This window comes from Triturus cristatus, chromosome 8 (assembly GCF_964204655.1).
Source record: "Triturus cristatus chromosome 8, aTriCri1.1, whole genome shotgun sequence".
Classification (NCBI taxonomy): Eukaryota; Metazoa; Chordata; class Amphibia; order Caudata; family Salamandridae; genus Triturus; species Triturus cristatus.
Genome location: NC_140591.1, coordinates 1,664,825,710 through 1,664,851,947, shown reverse-complemented (window position 1 = coordinate 1,664,851,947; position 26,238 = coordinate 1,664,825,710). Strand labels below are relative to the sequence as shown.

The 26,238-nt window shown below is 45.9% G+C and overlaps 1 protein-coding gene across 1 annotated transcript in view; it reads left to right on the top strand.

The window, feature by feature from the left end:
* The window catches only part of LOC146808521 (extracellular calcium-sensing receptor-like), a 232,860-nt gene that overhangs the window by 163,390 nt on the left and 43,232 nt on the right, over window positions 1-26,238 (top strand). Inside the window, exon 4 of the mRNA XM_085623974.1 lies at window positions 15,183-15,306. Within this exon, the coding sequence (XP_085480100.1) occupies window positions 15,183-15,306 (124 nt within the window). The remainder of the gene's footprint in view (window positions 1-15,182; window positions 15,307-26,238) is intronic.

Genomic DNA, 26,238 nt, shown 5'->3' with positions numbered 1-26,238 from the left:
ACCTGTACAAGGCAGACCCTTTAGTATGGGCTGTAATACTGGCTCTGTTGTTTTTGCTGCTAGTACCTGTGGCTTTCCCCCATCATGGGCAAAGGCCATTATTATTCCTATTTCCAAAAAGGGTGCCCTGTTATAGACCTATCTCACTTTTGGACTCCGCTGCCAAAATCATGGGAAAGGTAATCCTGAAGCGGCTATCATCACTGCTAGAAAATTTTAAAGTCATTAGCGACCTGCAGTATGGGTTCAGGCAAGGGAGAGGCACACTGGATCAATGCATGCATTTGAGCCTGGTGATTGGGAAGTATACCATAGCAAAGAGGGGCACACTGCACATGGGATTCATGGACCTAACGTCAACCTTTGATCCAGTAAATTGATCTAAATTGTGGCATATCCTGGGTGAAGTGGGCATGGAACCAAGTCTGGTATCTTTTTTACACTATGCCCACCACAACACAATGGCAGCAGTAAGATTTAACGATGACGGTAGCTTAACGGTTTCCTTGGAGGTGAGGTGAGGGGTACAACAAGATGCATTATGGCACCTATACTGTTTACACTCGATATAAATAAACTAGGAGATCATCTCATAAGCAGTACTCAAGACATCCCAAGAGCCGTTGAAGTACTTGGAATTTTAAGCCCAGCGGTGCAGGGGCACACACCCTATGACTTCGGGTTCTTCCTGTTTCAGACCTACAGAAACACAGAGTCTTCTGGGTGAAGTCAAAGATCAGTTTATTGGCTGCAGACCAATTACAGGTATCCTAGAAGTACAACAGCGTGTATGTTCTCAGGAGACTGCTAAAAATCACAGAAACGGGCTTCTCCTTAAATACAAAATATCCTGCTTCAGGCATACATTCCTAGTTTTATGGCATGGTCATTTGGATGTATACATTTCAAAAGAAAAGGCAGAGTCATGATGACCATCCCACATTCCAGTCAAACCAGCCCACAATTATTTACCCAGCAAGGCTCAGATCCCACATCAGATATCGATAGGCCCCAATAAACATGAGCATCTCCTGTTTGGAAAACAAGCCATAAAGCAGGAACAGTCAGGTGCGAAGGCTTGTGTAGGATGAAAAGGCTTTATGGTGTGTCAAGCCCTGATGCTAATCACAGGTGGCCAGAGGACGGGGAACTCGTGAGACCGGACTGACCTGGGGCAGCGGAGCCAAGCTGCCCAGGTCACAGAAAAGTCAAAGGAAGGCACATGTGCTCTAAAAGGCCCGTATTTGCTTCATGCTATGTAGCCTATGTGAGGGCAACCAAAAGATGGCCACCGCTCTAAAATGGAACCCACGTAGTGATGTATAATAGCGTATACACAGTGCATTCATAGCTAAAACGTTACACAAAGCACTTGTACATACCGCATTAACCATTCGCGGTTCGCTAATACCGGGATAGACAGGGGTAGGGCCCCGCCTCCTACGCGGTCCCAAATTCTAAAGTACGACACCGTGCCAAAATTGGTCCCAGCATTACTATATGCAGATGATGCTGTGTTGATCACTAGGACCGCCATAGGCCTTCGGAATCTTTTAAATGCTTTTATTTATTTTATTGAGTCACTAGATTTAGAGACCAATTTTACCAAGTCACACACAATGACAATGGGCAGCAAGAAGGCCGCTAAGACAAAGTTTTTCTGCAGGGGGGTCGAATTGTCAAAAGTGTCCACTTTTCTATATTTGGGGGTGTTATTTGATGATATTGATTCCTGAGTTGCATAAAGGCCACTAAAAAAGAATACTTTGGCCAGAGCAGTCGGGCTCTATGGGATTTTGCTAAAAGATTGGGGTTGAAACCAATACCTGCCATACTTAAGGTCTATAAAGGGAAATGTATCCCCATGGCAACATATGGGTGTAATGTATGGGGCTACACGGATGTGAGGGATATCCACGGGGTTGAGAACGATTTCATGCGGGGCATCCTGTCTCTTCCCTCCAGTACCCCTGCCTTTATTTTACATGAGGAACTTGGCTTGGGGTACATCGCGGACCATATTGCCGTTGCACCACTGATGTGTCGGATGAGGATTTGGTCAAGTATCGCTCCCACCCTGAATCAGATGGTCATCATGGATTGTGTTGCCCTTGACGGGGCCTTCCAAATTCCGTGGCATAAATACATCAGGGAGCACTTGACGCTGCTTGGTTGTCCGGACATGTATAGTAAGCCAAGATCTTTAGGACCTGCAGCTGTCAAGGATACTTGAAAAAAGTTATTGGGCAGACAGCAGGTGACTAGGGACGGTCTTGAACAAGTCAAGCCCATGGTGAGAAGGTATGTCACCCTTATCTCTACCCCACAGTTACAGCCCTATCTGTCACTAGTTACAAACATACAACAATGTTTTGTTATAACTATATTCTGGCTGAACCAGGTGTCCTGGTGTTTAGCCTTTCCACAGGGGTTCACACGGCCAGGCACCTTACAGCTGTGTCCAAGTAAGGCCTGCTCTGTTATTTTTACAAATGCTACCCTCCCTTGTGGTGTGCTTTGGGGTTCCAAGCTTTCTGCTGGGGGCAATGAGATCCAGGAAGAAGATGCCCTTGCAGCAGCTGCAAAACAACATTTCTTAAACTCGTCGTAATATTAAATACTCTTTTTAGCACTCGTTTTACTTAATCATGGGCACATTTGTCAAGTACCTATTGCTATGGCATTTTACTTGTTGAAGCTCTTAAATGTATTGATATCTGGATGATATTTTACAATGTGTTTTTCAATTGGTCTTAGGTGATTATTTACTGTGTGTGTAATATGTAATTGATGGGGACCCTTCTAACGGATATGTATACTACCCTCTTTTTTTAACGAATTGATTTTCCTTTCAAAGTTTTTTAATGTTTGAACGATGTGCTTTTATGGCTTTTGTTAGCCGAATAAAATATTTTTGACTTGTCTTGACTTTGGCTGTGAATGGAAGCAGGGAGACGGCCTTAAGATTTTGAGGTCCATCGGGTTGGCAGAGGGTTTCTTCAGGAGGGGGTTGGCCATGGCCTGTTTCCAGTCGTCGGGGAAGGTGGCGCTCTCGAGGGAGCGGTTCATTATCCACCTTAGTTCAGCTGCGATGGCGGAGGCTGCTCTGTGGAAGATGTGAGGTGGGCAGGGGTCTGAGGATGCCCGGGAGTGGATGCTTGTCATGATCTGTGAGCGGGGTCCACTTGAGCAGGGTTCGTCATACAACTTCGCTTGGAGGGGGAGCATGATCCATTTGGAGGTCACGGTTTTTAAAGGTGTGGTAGATCATCTTGATTTTAAGGTGGAAGAAGGTGCTAAGTCTGTTGCAGAGGTCTTGGGAGGGTGGGACATCTGTTGTTTCACTGCAGGGTTTGGTGAATTCCTTGCTTATGGAGAAGAGTTCTTTGGTGTTGTGAGCATTGGCGAGGATTCTACCATGGATGGATTTTTTCCTTGTGGGTTTGATGACATGGTGATGTGCGGGGGTAGCTACTTTGTAGGCGGCACGCGTTTCTGGGGTTTTGTTGTTACTCCTTGTCTTTTTGAGTTGCCGACAGGAGCGTTTGGATTCTTGGAGTGCAGGAGTGTACCAAATTGCTTTCTTGATGTGTCTTCCTGTGGCTTTTATTAAGATATAATAGTTGCATGCTAATATGTATCCCATGAAGCAGTGCTTCATTTGTGAATAAGTAGCAGGGCCTATGTCAGGAGGCCACTGCAGCTTGCACCACCCATTGCACCTACAAGCGCTGCCAATTACAGTCCCAACTCAGCTACTAACCATCACACTCCTACAAGTGTGACAGTTAAGACTACTCAAGGCCCCTAAAGCTATAAGAATGGCTTGGATGGCAGGAATTTGTCATTTTTAATGTATGTTGAATTAATAAACAAATGTTAATGTGCTTATCTCTAAATTATACAAACAACGGCACCATGTGGCAGTCTTTCATTAGTGCCAGTGTAGATATTTAAGTACCGTTCCTGAGCACCTGAAACCACCGGCTCAAATTAAGATACTCAGAGAACTTCAAAACAAGCAGTTCCTCAAATCTCCAACTCCAGTGCAGCTGTCAATTATTCTCTGCATTATTCAAACAGTTGCAAATTATCCAGTTTATAAATCATTGCCATCATCATTTTCTGTCTTTTACATGAAATTTTTTTTAAGACATTCTCTTCCTCTTGTTCATTCCATCCACACAGTAGCATGTGTCCCCCCGTAAAACACACACAGTTATATCATTCCATATTTCAGAATTTGTAAAACATGCCTACCTCTGAGAGAGTTTCACGACACTCGTTCTATCCAGACTGTCCACTCTTCCTTATCCACACAGACAGTAACATTCATTTCAAATTACCACATTGCTCTGTCATAGATGTTGCCTGATAAGTGTTTTAGGGTCCCCCATGTCTTGCATTTGCTGGTTTGCTAGGCCAGATAGATTATTCTTTTGCAATAACATATTTATATATTTCAACAATGTGCATAATATTTAACATATGTTTTGCTAGCATGCTTGTAGATCATATATCCATATTCACTTGAATAGATGGTGCTAAGGAGGAATCATGGTATCTTTTGGCTTTAACAAGAGTGTGCAAAGAAATTGGTCAATTATTTCTCTCCTCTTACATAATGATCTCAAAGTGTATTTATCAGGAAACACATGGCTTTTACAGTATATAATAGATTTTTTCAGCACGCTCAATGAGAGATTGGAACTTCCACACCCTTTCAGGCAGCAGAGGAGCACAGCTCCAAACTGACCCACTTCAGGACCCTTTGGCTGTTTATCTCATACCATTGGATCCAGTTGGTTTATAACTTAGGGCATTATTACGGGTTTAGCAGTCTGATGGACCGCAAAATTACATTTACATGTAACTATTGCAAGTAGGGTGATTGGACCACCATGGGACCGCTGCTGCTTCCAGGATTCTGCCATCCCTGGCAGTCTTGTAGCAGTCTGAGGCTTCTAATATGCTGCCTGTGCTGCTGTGGCACCGCCATGCACATTAGGAGTTTCCTCACTGCCACGGTTTTCAGGGCAGGGAGGCAGCCATGAAAGGTGTGGTGGTAAGGAAACAAAGGGGGTCCTACTGGGCCACCTGGTGCCTCTGTGCCAGGGGATGCATACAGGTGTGCACCTGTATGCATGCACCCCCAGTTCCTGCAGGACATGGACTTGACAGTCTATGCCCTGCAGAAACGTGCAATGGCGTTCCATTTGCAGTGCCTTGCTAAGGCTCACGCATGAGCCTTTGACACTGCACTACTGCTGGCCAGCCACCGCAGGACCGCACAACCTGGATTCCACTTGTATTTCGGCGGGCGGTCTCAATATAGCTTTGGTGGTGTGTCAGCGGGGTGTTGGCAGGGCGGCCCACTACTACACTTCTAAAGTCATAATAAGGCCCATAGACTTGTCTTACAGATGGCTCCACATACTACATAAACATTTGAGGTTAAAGTACAAATCTCTTTACGGCAATACCTTTGATGCTTTAGGCGTTTACAACGACCCAATGGAATGGTGGCAGTCGTAAGTGCCTCTACTCAAGAGGAGGACCATTCACAGTACTTAGAGATCCCCTCCTTCCTGGTGGGGATCCTTCTGCTGTTAAGGGAGCTACTGCCATAGCATATCTTTCCACAGCAGTAAAGTTTTTTTGCATCATGTCTAAAGCATCCTCTTGCCAAACTTTGATGTTCAGAGAAAACACATTTCTGAAGGAGTAGTTTCTTTACTTAACAAAAAGTAAACTGCTCATGCACAAAAGCTGTTTTCCTATGTGTGAAGCCCATTTAACATTTTCCTACCATAGGCAGGGAAAATTAGTGGCAGTAGTCTCATCCTCAGTAGGGTAGGTTGCTTTTAGAATTTTTTTTATCATTCATTCATTCAGAAAGTCTTTATTTATGATTATTCATCTTAAAAGACATACTATACAAATACAATTTAAAATACAACAATCATGAATTAGTAAAGCATGATGATATTTGCAACATAATAGACAACAATTCATTAAAAAAATAAAATAGTCATAAAATCAGCTATAAGTAAAAATGGTAGGGAGCTACAATGAACTACGGTCCTCCACTCCTTTCCCTGATAGCCCAAGACCAACTAAGGAATTTGGCTACCCCAACGATGATTAGATCTTTATCACCAATTTTTAGTAGCCTTTTAGCAATCAGGGCGGAGGATGTGCATAGTGATCTGCACAATGGTTTAAGCCAAGTGCTCCTGGGTAGTTGATAAGCTGGGCAAACATAGAGGAGGTGGCTTATATTCTCTATGTGATCAGGGCAGAACGGACACCTATCTCCCAATCCTGTTTTCCATTTGCTGGTAAAATCCCTTAAAGGGAGCGTTTCCACCCTGAACTGGTGAAACAGCCTACGATCTCTAGGTTTGGTAATCAGATCCCAGTAAATTTCAAGAGAAGGTTCATCTTTAAAGTCCAAAAAGGCTCTAGTCAATGGGGAGTCTGCCAATGTAGTGGACCTTCTAGATTTAACCAAGCTCCAGAATGCTACTCTTAGAGCTGTTTTTGTTGGGATAACAGTAGATTCCGGAGAGAACCAGCGATCCCTCATACCCATGTTGATAAGGAGGCTTTTAATGGTTTTTAGCCATGAGATCTTGTTGTGATAATCCAGCCCCCTTACTTCAAGAAGAGCCTTGGAAAAGTGGACTAATTCCTGGGTAGACCACAGCCTTCTCCAAAAATACAGCATTTTTAGCTTAACAACATCCTCTATGGGATTACAACCAAGGTCAAACAGTAGGGGAATTCGTGGAGTCGATTGTGGAAGACCAACTATTGATCTTAAAAATTTGTTTTGGGCCAATATTAGGTCGGACAAATTGCAATTGCCCCAGATTTCTGCACCATAAAGGACGACAGGAACTATTTTCATTGAGTACAGCTTAATTATTGGGGCCAGTGGTTTGCTAAGGGATAACCTATGTTCTCTTAATAGGGCTCCCACCAACTGTGAGTGTTTCAAGGCCAAAAGCTTCATCTGTGGGGACCAACTCATTTTTTCGCCAATGGTGATGCCTAAATAGGTAAAAACCTTGGCCTGCTCTAATGGCTTCCCCCCCATAGAAACTTTTGCCGATACATCACCTGCCCCATGGAGGACCATAAATTTTGTTTTGTCTACATTAATCTCTAACTCATGTTCGCTGCAAAAGGCCTCAAAACGAGATAAAGCCCGTTGGAGACCCTGGCGGGTTTTAGATAATATCAAGGTATCATCAGCGAACATGAGTAGAGGTACCCTTTGTCCAACCAACTTTGGTGCATCAGTGGGGTGGTCCTCAAAGTATTGTACTACCCCATTAATGAACAACGAAAACAGTGTAGGGGCCAGGACACACCCCTGGCGGACTCCTTTCTCAACCTTAAATCTTTTAGTAACTTCACCTGGTTTCCCCCACCGGACCTGGGCATAGTTAGAACTGTGGAGCTTAACCACAAAATCAACTAGTTCCTTGGGCATCCCTAACCTTAATAAAACTTCCCATAATTTTGATCTGGGGACAAGATCAAAAGCGGATTTTAGGTCCACAAAAGCTGCAAAAATGAGCCCCTTGCCCAACAGGACCTCCTTCCAGTAAATTAAAACAAATTTAAAAACCTGGTCCAATGTCCCCATGTGTGCCCGGAACCCAACTTGGAGAATTGATAGAATCTTATTGTCATCCATCCAACTATGGATTCTACCAAGGATGACACGTGCGATGATTTTTTGCAGTGCGTCGATAAGGCTAATTGGCCTATAGTTGCCTGGTGCAGCGCGATCTCCTTTTTTGAAAACTGGAATTATTTCAGCGCCGGACCAGGAGTCGGGGAAAGGCGTCCCCCCTGCCAATGAATTCATTAAGTTAGTAATATAAGGGACCCAAAGATCGTTATCCTGTCTAAACAGATCTGCTGGAATGCAGTCGGGACCGGGAGCTTTGCCACTCGGTATGTTTTTCAGTACCACCTCGATCTCCTTGGTACTGAATCTTAAAGGGACCTTTATGCTTATATGTGGGGCAACAGGACCGAGAGTCCGTACTGGGCCCTGCTGATATTGTGCCTCAAAGTGAGCAACCCAGCAGTCTGGTTCCACGTTATTGTTTGGGACTAGGGGCCTATGTCCGTCCCCCCGCCTAATTAAGTCCCAAAAGTGGGACATATTCCTGCCTTTGCAGGCTTCCAGCAGGTCCTTCCAACGCCCCTCATCCCACTCTTTTTTAGCCTGTTTTAGAGTGGATTTGTACTGCATCCGTGCCTGTTTGATCGATGCATAGGACCTGGATTTAATTGCAGACAAAAGGGCTTTGTGGGTGGACCTACAGCGGTCATTGTACCAGGAAATGGGCTCGTGTTTCCTGTTACTCCCCATGGGCTTTGAATAAATAAAATAGGTCTTTAGCCTAATCATAAGGTCCAAGTGAATCAGTGGCAGTTTATCGTTAAGGGTCTCTTGTGAACTACAGTTATTTATTTCTCCCAGCGCGCTAGTTATCAGGGCCCTAATTCCTAACACCTTGGACTCATCCAATACCACCTTATCCCATTTTACCCGCCTGAAATCACTGCCTATCATTAATGGGACACCACATTTTGTTATGATCTCTCTAGTCGGATGGTCATAACCCTGAATATCCATGGTCAGGATCAAAGGGTTATGATCACTTTCAGGCCGAGTTTGTACGACCATATCGGTCACAATATGCCAAATTTCCAAATTAACTAAGATGTGGTCAATTCTGCTCTTGGTTCGACCATTGTTAAAGGTCGGAGCTCCTTGGGCATCAGATTTCGTCCTGCCATTCACTGCCCTGAGTCCCCGTTCTAGACACATACCTTTAACCTGTAGCGCAACCTTTGTCCATTTTTTTATGGGTTGTAGTTTTAACTGGGGCACGCCCCAGAGGGCGTCCTCCTCCTCACTCAGCCTACCATCATTACCATCCAGGGGTTCAAAACTTGTATTGAAATCCCCCAGAATAATCAAATTGTTTTTAATAGAACCTTCCGCCAACAGGGATTCTAATGCTGTAATGGCCTGGGAACTCTTACCACCCGCTTGTCCCCTAGCATATACATTAACTAGAGTTAGAATTGGACCATTCTGGAATTTGACTTTAATTGCCAAAATATCCAGATTGTCAATAGGAATTACTTCAATGGAGACCCCTTTGGTTTGCCTGACCCAGAACGTCAAGCCCCCAACCGGTCTACCCCTGTGCCCCCTTATCGCAGGTTTTGAGAAGTTCAGATATCCAACATTGAATATATTCTCCACAGCCCATGTTTCTTGAAAAGCCCATATGTCCACTTCATTAACTAAGGATACCCAATCAGCTATGCCAACCTTGGTTTCCAGACCAGCTATATTCCAGGAGGCAATAGCCATGGATACCCTTGGGACTATAATGATCGGATTTCCAACAGCGTTTGAATGCTCGACAGGATGTCTAACTGGGCTTGCTTGCATTAGGAGAATTGCCCTAGATTGGCCGTCAGGCTCTGAACATAAAGGTTGTTTACTTATTCCAGACTCTACAATGATACTGTTACCACCTTCCACATGATCTCCTGAGCCACCCGTTCTCTGTCAATCAATATCTTCAAGGGAAGACAATGCCTCAAAACGATTGATGGATTCAAAACATTGCTCGGGACCTGGAGCGGCCCCCCTATAGATTCGATCGCCCCTTTGTTGTCTTACTGAAGCCTGTTTGTAGAAGTACCCTAGTGGTAAGATACAAATTGATGACCAATCATTAGGGGCATGGCCAGCGAAATCAAGAATGTGACGAACCAGTTCGGGTGACCCAAAGCTTAAAACCACACAATCCCCAGCAATGGTTTTTTCGGAGTGACCTACCCAATCAATCCGTCTAACCATTTTAAAGTCCCTATATAGCCTATTACCAATACTGGTCATTTTGTTCAGATAGTGCAGGGCTTTGTTTTTAAGGGACGACCAGTGCTCTAGTGTGTCTTGTAATAGTGGGGGCACATTTGCCAAGATAATTGTGTAGGGGGTTGCTTGTGGGGGCAGGTGAAGAAAGGGGCACTTAGGTTGGTCACCTACCTTATGGTTGGTAACCTGCCCTCGAGACTTCATATGGGTCAGAATTTCGTGGTTCGATGGTACTACTATACTAGATATGGCTGGTGGTGCGTTCGCCCTTACTACCCCTTCATGTCCCCCCACATCCCCCACTCTATTTTGACCGGAAGTAGCCCTGGTCCGATTGTCACAGATATCATCGACCAATACCAAGGAAGAGGGCGCCCCAGCAGCTGCCTGAATAGTAGACTTAGACGTGGCCACTGCAGCTGCACAGACGCAAGCCTCCTCTATCTTATCTAGCCTTTGGACTACCATGTCCAAACGTTTGTACAGTGGCTCCAGAATGGTAACTAGATTTTCCTCTAGTATAGTGATAAGATCCCTTTTGGTCAATGGACAATTTGCCACTAGGGGTTCGCTAGCTAGCACTCCATGCGATGGAATATTTAAGTCGCCATGGACAAGGGTGTTGGGCAAAACCTTGGTAACGGTGGTGACAGTGGCTTTAGCTTTGGATCTTGTAATTTTAGGAGTATTACAGCCCTTCTTAGCTTTTTTATATTGATCCTTGGCGGCTTTCCCCACTGCTTTTGTCCCCCTTGTCTTAACCCTAGCAGGACTGCTCTGGTTGCTCTGGGTAGTGGTGGTGGAGAGTGGGACAGGTGAGTTAAGGGCAGAACTTACATCGGGAGTCTGGGGCTGTTCAGGGGGTTCGGTTGATCTACTTGGCGGGCTAGGGACATAAAGGGGGGTATCAAAAGAAGCCCCCCCCCCTAGCAACCTAGGGTCCAGCGATAGTCTTCTCTCGGTGGCCTCAATTTCGTGCACCAGCAGTGATTCGGCACGAACCAAAAATGCGTCCAGGGTGCCCACTACCTTGTCTCCAGATCTCCATTTTGGCATGTTAGGCGTCAATGAGTCTGTTAACTTAACAAATCTGCGTGATTCGTAGCCTACTCACCAGTCCACTGGCCGTGATCATGCACTGAACAGGGTATGGCCCAGCCCAGCCTCCTTCGGCCTCTGACGGCCACGGACGGCCCGCCCTTTGCCCGGGCTTAGCCCGGCGCGTCCCGCGCGCGTTCCGCTACGCGGAGAGAGACGCGTCCTTTTGTGCGCCTCCGGGCGCAAGGATGATGCGATGGTGCGCTGGGGATTCTGGGTGGTGTAGTCCCCTGCTCACAGCCGCGAGGAGGTACAGCGGCGGCCGGGGAAACACGCGATGCAGCAAAGCCAGGGACGTCAGCGGGAGAACGGCAGCCCAGGCAGGAGACGAACCCTTCAGCAAGTAAGCCAGCAAGTTCAAGAAAGAATGATTCCCCGCTCCACAGAGGGAGCTGCGTCCTTTTGTGCGCCTCCGGGCGCAAGGATGACGCGATGGTGCGCTGGGGATTCTGGGTGGTGTAGTCCCCTGCTCAGAGCCGCGAGGAGGTACAGCGGCGACCGGGGAAACACGCGATGCAGCAAAGCCAGGGATGTCAGCGGGAGTACGGCAGCCCAGGCAGGAGACGAACCCTTCAGCAGGTAAGCCAGCAAGTTCAAGAAAGAATGATTCCCCGCTCCACAGAGGGAGCCGCGTCCTTTTGTGCGCCTCCGGGCGCAAGGATGACGCGATGGTGCGCTGGGGATTCTGGGTGGTGTAGTCCCCTGCTCACAGCCGCGAGGAGGTACAGCGGCGGCCGGGGAAACACGCGATGCAGCAAAGCCAGGGACGTCAGCGGGAGTACGGCAGCCCAGGCAGGAGACGAACCCTTCAGCAGGTAAGCCAGCAAGTTCAAGAAAGAATGATTCCCCCATTTTTTTTATCATATTTTGATGCACAGCAGTGCAGCAAGCCTTCCTGCTGCTCTGCCGTGTGTCAAAAGAACAATTCCACAAGATATGTCCCATTTCCGTCCTTTTCCACTGTGCTGGCACACAATGGTCTGCCGTGCACCAAAACAGGTGCCCTTCCACCATGATGCAAGGGTGTCTGCTTTGTAGGGGTGATTGTTTTTGTGCAAAAAGGGACACTTTCCTGCACAGAAACACTCACCAGAGGTGTTTTCCTACTTCTATGTGTGCTGCAGAATGCCTGTAAATCTGGGAATGCATCATGTTCCATGGATATTGCATGGGAACACCCACAGCAGCACTCATGGAATGCCCCTTTCACCCAGAGAAATGCATGGAAGGTGGCCATATTTACAAGGCCATGAAAAGCCACACAGGGTTACTTTATGTGGCCTTGTAAATATGAGCAGACACACTGCGCCGCCAGTGTGTCTAAAAAAGTGACGCACTGTTGGCACAATGGGCTTGTAAATAAGCCCTGCCTCTGCGTTGAAGGCAATGCTTTGGTTCCAATCAGCTCAAAGTCATCACTGCAAAAGCTACCTTTCAATGGCCCAGAACTGGATTGGCAGCACTTGGAAGGGCACAACTCATAGATTGCAGAGTCCAGGTGCTGTTGCAGAGTTTTAGGGCAACTTTGATGTCCCTGAGACTTCAGAATAAGGGGCAAGCCAGCAAGCACTTGGAGTCACTCTGAGTTCCAGTGAGCTGAAACCAGTCCTTTTACTGAGCAGGGCAGAAGGAAGAAAGTGGCAGGCAACAGGCAGCTCGTCAGAGTAGAAAAGTTGTTCTTCCAGATCAGCAGTCCAACAGAGTGGCAGTCCTTCAGTAGCCGCACAGCAGCCATTCTTCTTAGCAGAGGTCTTCACAGGTCCAGAAGTGTACTGTCTTGGTAGGGTCAGAGGCCCAGTACTTATACCCAAATGTGTCTTTTAGGTGGGGGTGACTTCAAAGCAGGCCCTTGAAGTACACAGGTCCTCCTTTCATCCCAGCCCTGGCTCCAGTCTACCGGTGGTGGGTAAATCAGCCCTTTGTGTGTGGACAGGACACTATCTATTTAGATGTGGATGTCAGCCCCTCCTTCTCTTCTTGCCCAGGAAGAGCCATCAGAATGCAGATGGATGCAAATGAGTTCTCAAACACATTTACGTTTCCTGTGTTAGTGGCTATTTAGAGGGAATGCACAAAGTGTAGCTTTCATCCATCCAGATGTGTATTGCAGACAGGCTGCAGGCACACAGAGTTAAGTTAAGAGGAGAGAAATGCTTGCTTTCTAAAAGTGGCATTTCTAAAATAGTAATGTTACCACTAAAGAGGATTTACCACTACCATTCCAAAGAAATGAAATATGATGGATCTATTCCTTTCTAATCAGGGATAAGTGTTTAAGGAATTTCCAATGTTAACATATAAGAGGAGCAGGCCTCACAGTAGTGAAAAATGAATTTGGATGTTTGTCACTGCCAGGACATGAAAAACGTAAGAGTACATGTCCTACCTTTTACGTACACAGCACGCTACCCTTAGGGCTACCTCGGAGCTTCCTCATACTGTACTTATGTGTAAGAAAAAGGGAGTTTAAGGCTTGGCAAGTTGTTTTAAATGACAAGTCAAAGTTGCAGTAAACTGCACACTGCAATGGCAGGCCTGAGACAGGTTTGATAGTCTACATGTGTGGGTGGCACAACCAGTGCTGCAAGCCCACTAGTAGCATTTAGATAACACGCCCTAGGTATTTTTTGTATGCCACTTTACAAGTAAACTAAATATGCCAGTTGTGTATACACTAATGTCACCATGCATAGGGGAGATGTACATGCACTTTAGCACTGGTTAGTAGTCCCAAGTCCAACAAAAGGATACAGCATGAATAGGAGGTAAGTAGGTCCAGAGTTTGGGGGATGACCACTCTAAGGATAACAGGTCTAACAGATGTTCATCACTGTAACCCCGCAGTTCTGTAGAGGATGAACCTCTGGGTCATGTGTTACCGTGCATGGAGCCAGAAGAGCATCTTCCCGCGGTAGTTATTTCCCAGGCTCTAAATAGAGAAGAGGAACTGCCGGTTTGGTGGGGCATTAGGACCACCAGCATGAGGCGTTCCTTCCCACTCCCCAATCCCTAAATAAATCCTGTCACCACTATCGCCATAGAATTTCTTGGAAATGTTATCAAGCTAATATTAGTAATTATGTTCTTTAGATATATTATAGACTACATGATCAAATTCCACTCTTCTCAATGTTTCAGATTAAGCTAATTTGGATCGGGGGTGCTTCACATTATGCGGTGCTTGCTTCTAATGCTAACATATTCTATATCAGTGAATGGTTATTACATGGACTTATTTCATGAAGCTGAAGGATTAATGCACTATTCTTGTCATACTCCGGGAAAATACTGACAGTCTTTTTCCCGATTTGGATTTTGTGGACATGAAAATCACAACCAGACAAACAGTTAATGTATTTGAAATCAGCAATTATTTTTTAAAACTTTAATCGAGCACAGAGTATTGCCAACATCTTAGCAGAAGTAGAAGTCCAAAGCAAGCCCCTTAGAGGCGTCATCAGTGGGGGGATCTGGGGTAGGGACCCAAGCTGCCGACTTTGGGGCCGGTGGGAACCAGGTTTGAGTCTCGGCATCAATATCCTGTGATTGGGGCAGATCCCTTAATCTCCCTGTGCCTACAATTCAGCCCCTTGAGTCCCTTAGGGGTGATTAGCCATGCTTTACAAATCATGAATTTATTTATTTACCTGTGGTGATTTCAGATATGTCTCCTTCATTTTGCTTTATTTGCTATATTTCTTGGATTCCATCCTCTTTTAGTGTGTCTGTACATGTATTGTCTGACCACACACTCACTGGCTGTTCTTCTTTCCCTTCTTTCACTCTCCTAGAATTCTCACACAACTCTCTTCTTCCTCTCTCTCTCAATCTATCTCGCATTTGAACCCTTTCTTAGACCATCTATGCTCCCACTCTTGCTTTCTTTCTCTTTCTTCTTTCACCTCTACCATCCTTTCTTTGCTCCCTTTCGCATTCTCTTACTCTTTTTCCCTGTCATCTTTCACTTCTTCTCTTTTTCTCTCTCAATCACAAACACACGCACACACACATACATTTACTAACTTTACCTCTACTCCTCTCTCTATCTCCCTGTCTCTCTCACTGCCACTGTCCCTCTGTCTCTCTTTGAATCATGCTCTTGTCTCTTCTTTCTGTTTCTCCCTTGCTGTTTATATTTTTTCCTATTGTCCACCTGCAGGTTCCTCTGTCTGTCTGCAGTGACCCCTGTCCCCCTGGGTACCGAAGGGCTGCCAGAGAGGGGGAGCCCACGTGCTGCTTTGACTGTGTCCCCTGCTCTCAAGGAGAGATCAGTAATGGCAATGGTAAGTTTGCTTTTCATGTTTTCCTCTCAACATTTACCTCCACATAAGAAACAATGTGCCTTTCTGCAGTGGAATGCGGACTCTTCCAGGGCTCATATTCTTGCATTCCAAGTATATATGCAGCCTCTTGGTTTATGATGTCACCAGGACCCTTCAATGGCAATATTGATCCCTGTTACACAATTATCTATTATATTTTCTCTGACTCTCACTACATATAGAGTGGCAGCCTCTACTCTGTAATTCTCCTCTTATTGCTGGATTTGTGGAACTTGTTTGTCTAGTACTGCTCAGAAAACCTGAAAATTGAAAATTGATTCTGGCAGCTGTGGAACTGTCTCTCAGTATGAGGATGTCCCAAGTAGAAAACTGCCTGCAGGGGCCGTGGATCAGAGCTCCAAGAAGCTTTACATTGTTGCTGTACGTTTTTGCATCAGAGACACAGGCAAGGCTGGACTGGCCATAGTGGGCATCAGGATTTTCCCTGCAAGGCTGGTAAGGTGGGGGCCTGTTTTGCACTGGGGTCTGGTTTGCAGCAGTGCTGCAATATCGCCCCCCCCCCCCCCAGTAATATAGCCATCAGGCCAGCATAATTCACTCCGAGGTCAATGTGACAGGTGCCAGCCCACCACACTGTTAACTGGGCCCAGGGGAGGAGGGCTGGGGCACTGTGTTTTGAAATTTGTTATGGGTTTAAATGCACTTGCTGCAGAGTTCCTTGTGTGTCCAGCAGTTTTCCGGCAACAATAAATGTGCCAAGATACCTTTAATTTGTAATCTTCCTGCTGAAGGGAGATTGGAGATATCTCTAGTGCGCAGTTTTGACTCAACTGAAGTAGCGCTGAGGTTTAATGTGCCTGCTGCAAAGAACGTGTCCCGTGCAGATCACAGAACTGCATTTTGTTTGGCTAGTTCAGTGAAATACTGCTTTTATCATGGAGATCCTCACAGTTCATAAGTTACAATCGCAATATAGCACAGTGAGCTATGAACGACATCAAAGAGCTGTATGCAAATTGCATGGTACAGGTTAGAAAGTTATGATTTTTTTCCCAGTCTTTCATTATCCTGATGTTCCTAAAAAGGGTTTGTTTGGGTAAAAATACATTCTTATTAGGAAAGCCAAACTTAACCACAGTTTTACATATTGAATCCTGAATTGGTGCTTATCCAGAACAAGTACTCTCAAAAAATGCCTGCTGTTATGAATGACGTATCTTATGTAACATTTTCTATACACTGATTTACACACTATGATTCATTGTTTCTGTATGTGTGTGTGATGTAAAGTACACTAACACCCCAAACTAGTATGAGAGGTGCTATAAAACAAAATAAATATTTGTGAGAGAGGGTCTATGGAGATATGAGGGGCACTGTTGGAGGTAGAAAGTAAGGCAATCAATAAAGGGCTGGACAAGGGGAAAAAACACAAAATTTATTTATTTATTTATTTGGGAAATTTATAAAGCGCACAGCGGCCCCAACGGGGCGTCCCGGCGCTGAAACAATGAGAAACAAAGGGAGGTCGTAGGGGCAGATATCCAAATTTATGAGGAGAACAGATGTGTTTTCAGGGATTTACGGAAAACTAATTCAGTCTGACAGGTGCGTAAGGCTAATGGAAGTTTGTTCCAGCACTGAGAGGTACAGACCTCAAAGGTTTTGCCACCGGCCCGAGATCGTTTACATCGGGGGGTTTCCAGGAAATGGAGGGTATTGGACCGTAGAGTCCTGGAGTTGGCATAAGGTCGAAGAATGTTTTTGAGGTGTGCCGATCCCTTGCCTTTTGAAGCTCGAAAGGCCAGAGTCATGGCCTTGAATACACATCTTTTTGCTATGGGCAGCCAATGTAACTTACGGAGATGAGGAGTAATATGGTGTCTGGCCGGGATTCTCTCAACCAGCCGTGCGGCGGCGTTTTGGACCGTCTGGAGCTTGTGGCAGAGGCCCGCTGTGATACCAAGGTAGAGAGCATTAGCATAATCAAGATGGGATATGATCAGGGCCTGGATCACAGTCTTACGGCAGTCTGCCGGCAGATAATTGATGAGGCGTTTTATGATTCTAATCTTGGCGAAACAGGAGGTTGCTACTGTTTGCACCTGATTTTTGAAGCTAAGTTGAGTGTCCCAGCGGACTCCGAGATTTCTCACCGAGTCTTTAGGGATGGGAGCTAAGCTTAAGTCTTCTGGCCACCATAAACTGGAATCCAAGGGGGATGATGTGTTGAAAAAAAGGATCTCTGTTTTACCGGCGTTGAGCCGGAGGGAATTGGTATCCATCCAGCTCGAGATGTCCCTGAGACAGGATTTCAAAGGATCAAAAGCAGAGGCAGAGTGAGAATCGAAAGTGAAAAGAAGCTGGATGTCATCAGCGTAGGAGGTAGATTTGATCCCCGTCTGTGCAATCAACTTGGCCAGAGGGGTGAAATACACGTTAAAAAGGAGCGGGCTCAGGGAAGAGCCTTGTGGGACTCCCCATTTGAGTGGTCTGGCCAGAGAAGAAAAAGGGTGTGTGAAAACCTGCTGTGTGCGGTCCGAAAGGTAGGATGAAAACCATTTCAGGACAGCTCCACCCAGCCCAAGGTCCTCCAGTCTTCCCAGCAGGATTTTGTGAGAGACGGTGTCAAATGCTGCCGATAAATCCAGCAGCACCAACACCGCCCTCGATCCTTGGTCAAGCGTCCACCTCACCGAGTCGGCCATTTCAATAAGGGCCGACTCGGTGCTGTGGCCCGACCTAAAGCCGTGCTGGGAGTCGTGGAGAAGACCATGGGTTTCAATGTATTTCGACAGCTGGGAATGTGCCAGTCTTTCCAATATCTTGGCTGGGGCAGGCAGAAGAGAAATAGGCCTGTAGTTACTGGGATTGTCTGGATCTAGGTTAGGTTTCTTTAGGATGGGAACTAAGGAGGCATGTTTCCATTTGGCAGGGAAACAGCCCGTTCTGAATGAATCATTCCAGATGAGATTGAGGTAGGGGTTGAGAAGGGGTGCATGTTTTTTATAGAGCTTGGCCGGCCAGGGGTCTTTGGGTGAGCCTGATTTGCATTTGGTTAGTTCGGCCAGAGAGTCTACTTCTGATATGGTGTCAAATTCGAATAGGGTAGGTAGCTGGGGCGAGGGGGTAGAAAGTTTCTTTTTTTGCCCTGCGGTTTTGGGGAGGGGGAAAGAGGAGTAGATGTCCTCAATCTTATCCTCAAAGAATTTAGAGAGTTTGTCGCAAAGCGACTGGGAGGCAGGCTGAGTACGAGTCAGCGCAATGGGGTTTGTGAAGGATCTCACTATGTTGAAAATTTCCCTAGGGCCATTACTGGCAAGTTGGATTCGGGATGCCAGAAAATCACGTTTGTGTCTTTCAATCATTCTCCGATATTCTTTAAGGGCTGATTTGTAGGTGATTTTGCTGTCAAGGGAGAAGTTGAGTCTCCAAAGGCGTTCGAGGGATTTACAAGAGGCCTTTTTCTGCCGCAGCTCATCAGAGTACCATGGTGCGGAGGGTGTCGCCCTGAAGGTTTTTATGGGTTTGCTGGGAGCTAAGGCATCCAAGGCCTGAGTAATCCATGAGTCCAGATATCGATCAATATGTCCGGATCGGACGACAGACAAGGAGGAAAGTTTTTGAGGTGTCCCAGGAGTGATTCAGGAGTGATGCAACTCCAGTTTCTACCTGATGATTTAGGGGTGATGGCAGGTCTAGCGTGGCGGGTGATGTCAATCTCGAAAGGGATGAGGAAGTGATCCGACCATATAACCGGGATGGGAGATGTGACTCGGATAGATGGTAGATTGGAACAGATCAGATCCAAAGTATGACCGGCTTTATGGGTAGGTAGAGTAACTGTTTGGACAAGCTTACAAGCGGCTAGCGTCGAAATGAAATTACTGCTGTGGGGGCAGGAATCATTATCGACGTGGAGATTAAAGTCTCCTAGAGCGGTGAAATTGGCGTATCGTGTGCTAAGCTGAGTAAGATAGTCCGCCAGTGCCAGTAAGTGAGAGACATTGGAATGCGGGGGGCGGTAGATAAGAATTCCAGAACAAGAAGAGGATGGGGAGATTTGGACGTTGAAGGGGAGACCTTCAATGCTGTCAATTTGGTCAAATGGGGGAAGGGAGACCGCCCATTTGGATTTATGAATTAATGCAACACCACCCCCGGATTTACCGTTGGGTCTGTTTGCACAGATGATGTTATAGCCCTCCGGAAGAGCGAGGGTAATGGCGGGATTCGTGGTGTCATTTAGCCATGTTTCGGTCAAAAAAAGCAGATCCCAGTCGTTGTCCCGAAGGGACTGCCAGATGTCAATGGCGTGTTTACTCAGGGATCTGCAGTTGATCAGAGCAGCTCGGAGGGTCGAGGGGGATGGTAGACCGCGTGAAGGAGGGGAAATCAGGACGTGAGTCGTTCTGATAGTGTAGCCAGGAGAGGGAAGAGAGAAATTGCAGACAGAGCAAGCGTGAGCAATGCCTTGAACGTCAGAGGAAGGGAAAAGGCAGATAAGGCACTGAGGGGGTTTCAGAGACAGCAGCTCCTTTCGAGAATAGGTAGTGATCACATGGCTAGGGGGTCGGAGATAGCTACCGGCCCCGGTCGCGTCCTGATCGCGGACGAGCGCAGACGAGCTTGCCTTAAGCGCGCCTTCGGCGCGCCATCGTCGCGCCCGCTGCGCTCGTCCGCAGCGCTTCCGGTATATGCACATGATTATGAAGGTAAAAAGGGGATGGGGCGTGGCCTCGTAGTGGGCGTGGCCAAGTCAGGGCGTGGGAAATGGCAATTAGAGAGAGGGCGCCGGTTTCAGCTTTTCCAGTGCTCGTTTTGCTGGAAAAGCGGGGTGTCTACACACAGCAATCGTGTGGAGAAAGGGTAAGTGCAAAGTTAAAAGAGTTTCCAAATTTACAGTTTTTAAAACACAGTGCTACAAACACGATCTAGAATCTGCTCCCGGCTGTGCCTCAGGAGTGTTTACAAAATTGTGGTGCACATGGTAATGTTTACACTTGTCCCTTCGGGAAAGTATTCTAAGGACACATTAATATAAACGCTGAACGTTATTGTAAACCCTTCAAGTAAGCTGAACAAAGTTTGACTTTGCAGGAGCGCAACAATGTTAAGAAATTGCCAAGATTCTAAGTTTCCATACCCTGCACCCCGAGTTCTACTCTCTATCTACACTTCTGCTTAACACCTGCTTACCACCTGCTGACTGCTGGGTAAGTTGCGTCCAAGGCTTGCAGTGGCACAGGCATTGCTGATCATGAGGGGACCTGATTGACATAATGTCTCACATTTGCAGTGGACAGAATACATACACTCAAACTTATTTTCCCACGCAGGACATCGCTGCCCAGTCCCTCCTCCTCCTCTTTCCTCTTTCTTTCACTTTTGAAAGCTGCCCTGGCTCTTTGCTCCACTTGCCAACCCCCGTCCCTGGTACATAACCAGTGCCAGGAACCCTGGCCCTATGCACACCCCACTTGCCATCGAATCAGAGCAATAAATCTTACTGGGAGATCACAACTTCCACCTGGATGAACCCACAGACACCAACTCATCAGACTTCCTCAATCGATTGGACAACACCAGCCTCAAGAACCTGGCCACAGACCCCACACACAGAGCAGGACACATGCTAGACCCCATCTTCACAGCCAGTACCAGAATCAGATACAGCCACACCACTGAACTCACCTGGTCGGACCACTTCATTGTGCATTTCACCATCACCAGACCTCCCCGCACAACCCCCAACCCTCAGACCTCACCCTTCTGCAGCTGGACCAATGCCCTCAACATCACCCAACCCAGCATCACCACAGACCTGAACAAGGCAGTAGAGAACTTCAACGCCTGGATAAACAGTTCCTCCAACCGAGTCACACCCATCAAACCTGCCAGAATCCACAGATCATACTAATGAGTCAGCTGGTACACCCTAGAACTTAGCTCAACTAAACACAGATGTAATCAACTGTAAAGAAAGTGGCAAACCAGCAGAAACAACACAGACCGATCCATCTACAAATCAGCCCTCAACAACTATTACCACCATCTCAGAGCCACGAAAAAGGATGTCTTTACACGCCTGATTGAAACCAGTGCCAACCAAGTCAAGGAAAACTTTGCCATCGTCAAAGAGTTCACATCTCTGTCTGCCACCAAAAACTTGACCCAATCCTCACAGGAACTCTGAGGTGCCCTCACAGCCCACTTTCACAACAAGATAGCAACCATATAAGACACTTCAATCCCCAACCCATGACCTCCTTAGCATGCCATCGGCCACCGACACCGACCACCCACTCTCCTCATGGGAACAGCTCAGCACACAGAACACAAATACGCTAATGAACTCCATCCACTCTGGAACTCCCACCAACCCCTGCCCCCACTGACTTTTCAACCTTGGAAGAGACGAGATCAGCTACCAGCTCACCACCATCCTCAACACCTCCATCACCTCATCCACCTTTCCTGATACATGTAAACATGCACCAGCCTGACCCCTCCTCAAGAAATCATTGGCAGACCCCAGCGAACTCCAGAATTACTGTCCAATCTCTCTGCTCCCGTTTCCTGCCAAAGTCCTGGAGAAGGCCACCAACCTCCAACTCACTGGCCACCTGGCGAGAGACAACCTGGTGGACCCTTCTCGATGAGGAATCAGAGGCAACCATAGTACTGAGGCAGCACTAATCACCACAAAATATGATATCCCCACCCTACTCGACAGACCGTTCTGCAGCCTTCGACACCGTCTCCCTGTACTCACTCATCACTCGGCTACGTGCTCAAATGGAGGCTTGTTTTCTTATGTGGTGCACCAAGAAAATATGTCTCCCTCTTTTCACCTGTGAACCCAAGCACACCATCTGTGGCATCCCTCAAAGCTCTTCCCTCAGTCCAACCCTTTTCAACATCTGCACGACACCACTCGCGGACATTCTCACAGCCCACAACATCAACATAGTCTCCTGTCAACTGTATGAAGGATGTCTCAGCTTGGATGAAGAACAACTGCCTGAAGCTCAAAACGGACAAAACTGAAGTACAGATCTTCGCCGGTCACAACTCCCTCTGGAATGACTCCTGGTGGACCCACCCCCCAACCACTCCTGGTGGACCCCCCACCCACTCCGAAAGACCATGTACTCAACCTCGGCATCATCTTAGACAGCAAACTTTCCTTGACATGCCAGATCAACTATGTCTCCTTAGCCTGCTTCCACACTCTCCGCATGCTCGGCAAAGTCCTCAAGTGGCTCCCCATCAACACAAGGAAAACCATGACGCAGGCACTCATCACCAGCAGACTGGACTACTGCAATGCACTCAATGCAGGCACCAGCACTGAAATCATGAGGAGACTCCAGATCACCAGAACTCAGCAGCCAGACTCCTCCTCCACCTGCCACAGAGGACCCACATCACTCCAGCACCTGAAGAACCTCCACTGGCTCCCCATCCAGAAAAGATGTCAATTCTAGCACCTGAATCATGCCTACAAAGCCCTCCATGATTAAGGACCTGCCGACATGAACCACTGCCTAAACATCCACCAACCACATAGGAACCTCTGATCCGCTCATCTAACCCTTACACATATATCACACATCTGACACTGCCGGACAGGAGGACACTTCTTCTCCCACCTCACCGCCAAGACCTGGAATGCCCTTCCTCTCCAACTCCGCACTTCACCCTCGCTGACCCACTTCAGGAAGGGTCTCAAAACGTGGCTTTTTTACTGAGACCTCAGCACCTTGATACCCTCTCAGGTAAGAAGCAGCGCTTTAGAAGTGATTGATTGATTGATAACCATAGTAATTGGCTCTTTTCAACTCACAACCTGCAGCTAAGTGCTAGCAGAGTCAGCTCATGATAGATTTAACCCATGAAGGGCCTGCAACAGTGTTTGGACTCTAAGTAGCTTGAATATTCTGCTGGAGTTGGAAATTAGCCCTTTACTTTGTATGACAATTTCGCAAAGAGCTGGAATGGAGGAAAATGATTTAATTGGTGTTAGTTTAACCCCTGATGCGAGGTATTTGGCATGGCTGAGCATATAACCATTGCCCGATAATCTGATACCTTTCATGCTTGATGCTCCAACGGAGCCGGTATATGTTCTACAGAGGCAAACAGTCCCTCGTTCCACCGGGTTTTGTAAATACCCGCTGATTGGTGAGTGCACGTCATGTAGGAGATGTCCCATGTGTCATGCTCTACACCCACATGTCGTTTGTTTAGATAAAACAAATGCCATATTGGACTCTGCCTTGATGTTACTGCATAATTTGTATAGTTAAACGTCAATGTATGGTTTCATTCGCTCCCTTAGGCGATTTCAAAATCGAACTTGATATATTATTAATCAATTTCCGTCAGTTAAGAAATATATAATTTCATAAGTGAAGGCATCATATTCATGGAGCGAGCTCATTAAAAAAATAGATTAAAACTTTAAATATATCTAAATTGCCCTTGATTATATCATGCATGATTTATATTTATTCGTTTAGCAATATTTCATAGGTTCTAGTGAGAATTTTTTGCCTTGCCAGATCTTTTTTTCTATTTACTTTTTAATTAAGTTTGTCTAACTTTTCCCATTTCCTTCTGAATGCAGTAACCTAACCCACTCACTCCTGTCTATATCTGGGAGCAGTTGCCCTAGACAATTTTAAAGTGGTACAATGGTGATGAACTGGTCAACCAATTGACCCACAGGCTATGTGGAATTAAAATCCTCCTCCACAGCCGGTTTCCGACATTTATGCGGTAAACGTTCCCAATTCTTCATCTGATTTAATCCTCGCCTAACTATATTAAGCTTTGACATAAACCATTTTTTTTTTTTTATATTTGGGAGTTTCATATAGCGCGAGCTCGACCTGAAGGTATCAGAGTGCTTTACATGAGCACCTGTTGTGTTACAGATGGACACATTCATTTTTTTTAGGCACAGGGAGAATACATGATTTTCCCAGAATCACAAGATGTTGAGTGTGCCTGCCGAGACTCAAACCCAGTTCCCCAGCTTCGAGGTCAACTGCTGTAGCTGTTAGACAACATCCTCTCCCCAATTTTTCCCCTAATTTCATTCTCTCTTCGGTGCTGCCACCTCTTTTTTTGCCAATGGTTTTTTCTAAGATAGACCACCGAAAATCATTGTTATTGTGACCCTTCTTTATAAATTGATCTACTAGTGGAGAATTACTTTTTCTCCTCCTGATGGCAGACCTATGTCCACACACCCTCAATCTCAGTTCTCTGCTCGTCTCCGCCACATGGCCTAAACTACATAGTCAAATCAAAAGATGTACAACATTACTGCTGCAATAATTGTTAAGGGAGTTAGTCCCTAGCATTCAATCCTTTTAGTAAGAATTGATTTGTTGTAGATACTCTAGTTTCCTGTGTCTTTCTCAATATTTAGAGTCACCTATGTGCAGGGTATTTTCTTCTCTATAGGTTAGCATTATGGAATGTTTTTAATTTTGGTTCCACCGAAAGGCAAATAGGGGGTTATCCCAGACAACTGACTCACAAAAACAATTCTGTTCCTATTTTCATACCTCTTAAGTTTGTTGAACATATTGTGCCTATTGTAAAAACAAGCCCTTTTGAAGGAGTGGTTGAATATTTTTGGGGGATAACCTCTTTCCTTACATTTCTTTTTAAGATGTTATGCATGTTTGTAGAAATCATCTATTGGTGAACACTTTCTCCTGAGTTGCAAAAACTGTCCAAATGGGATACTGTCCATTTGGGCCTTTGGATGAAAACTCCAGTAGTGGAGCAATGTATTTTTATCAGTGGCGTTTGTAAAAAGCTCCACTTCTAGATGTCCTGACATTTCTTTAATCGCAATGTCAAGGAAGTCCATTTTTTGATTACTCACATGTGCTGTGAATTTCAGTTTTGCATCCCCAGAAATTAACAAAATTAAAAATTCATCCAGGTCTTGTTTTGAGCCTTCCCAAATGAAGAAAATATCATCGATAAAATAATGGCAACATCTAATGTTTTTATAAAAGAGTGCCGGTTCCTTATAAACGTGTTTATTGTCAAAGTCGTCTACATAGAAGCAGGTTAATCTTGGTGCACAGGTGGCTCCTCAGCTGGTGCCCTTGAAGATATTGTTTTTAGGAATCATAGATAGACGCTTCACATTCACCCCCCTCATGTCTGAATTTTCCAAGATTTTTCGAATTACCTCCATTGAACTATCTTGGGGTATATTGGTATGTTACGCCTCGGTATCAAGGGTAACTAAGAATTCTCTATTGCTGTTAAATTGAACTCCTTCTAATATTGAGATCATGTGTACTGAGTCTTTTATGTAGAATGTCTGCTTACTGACGAGGGGTTTCAAGTAGCAATCTGCATATTTACTAAGGGGTTCAAGCAACGAGACTAAACAAGAGACTGTGGGTCTCAAGGGTGGATTTTGTATACTCTTATGGATTGTGGCAATCCATAGAATGCCGGAATGATAGGATCATTATTTCTAAGGAATTTATATTCTTTCTCATAGATCCAGTCTTCATGTCTGGCCTCCTCAAGTAGATTGCAGACCTTTCTCTTGAGTCTAGCTCGTCAATTATTAGGGGCACTCTGAGAGTACTCGCTAATGGATAATAATCCAACTGCCCTTGCTTCATAGTCTATCGTATCAAAAACTACTGCCCCTCCCCTCTTTTCTATAGGTTTATAAGTAATACTAAGATCCTACCTCAACTAGTCAACTGCTTCCTGTGAGACTTTGCTAGATTGTTAGCCTGGTGCCAAGGCTCATCTGTGATTTTTCGTATAATCATTCCAGTCACTCTTTCAAAGGTGTCTATAGTCTTGCCTACCAGTGCTACTGTTGGAGTAAAAGTAGATTCAGGTCTAAGGCCCAAGTAATTGGTGTATTGCCTCTCA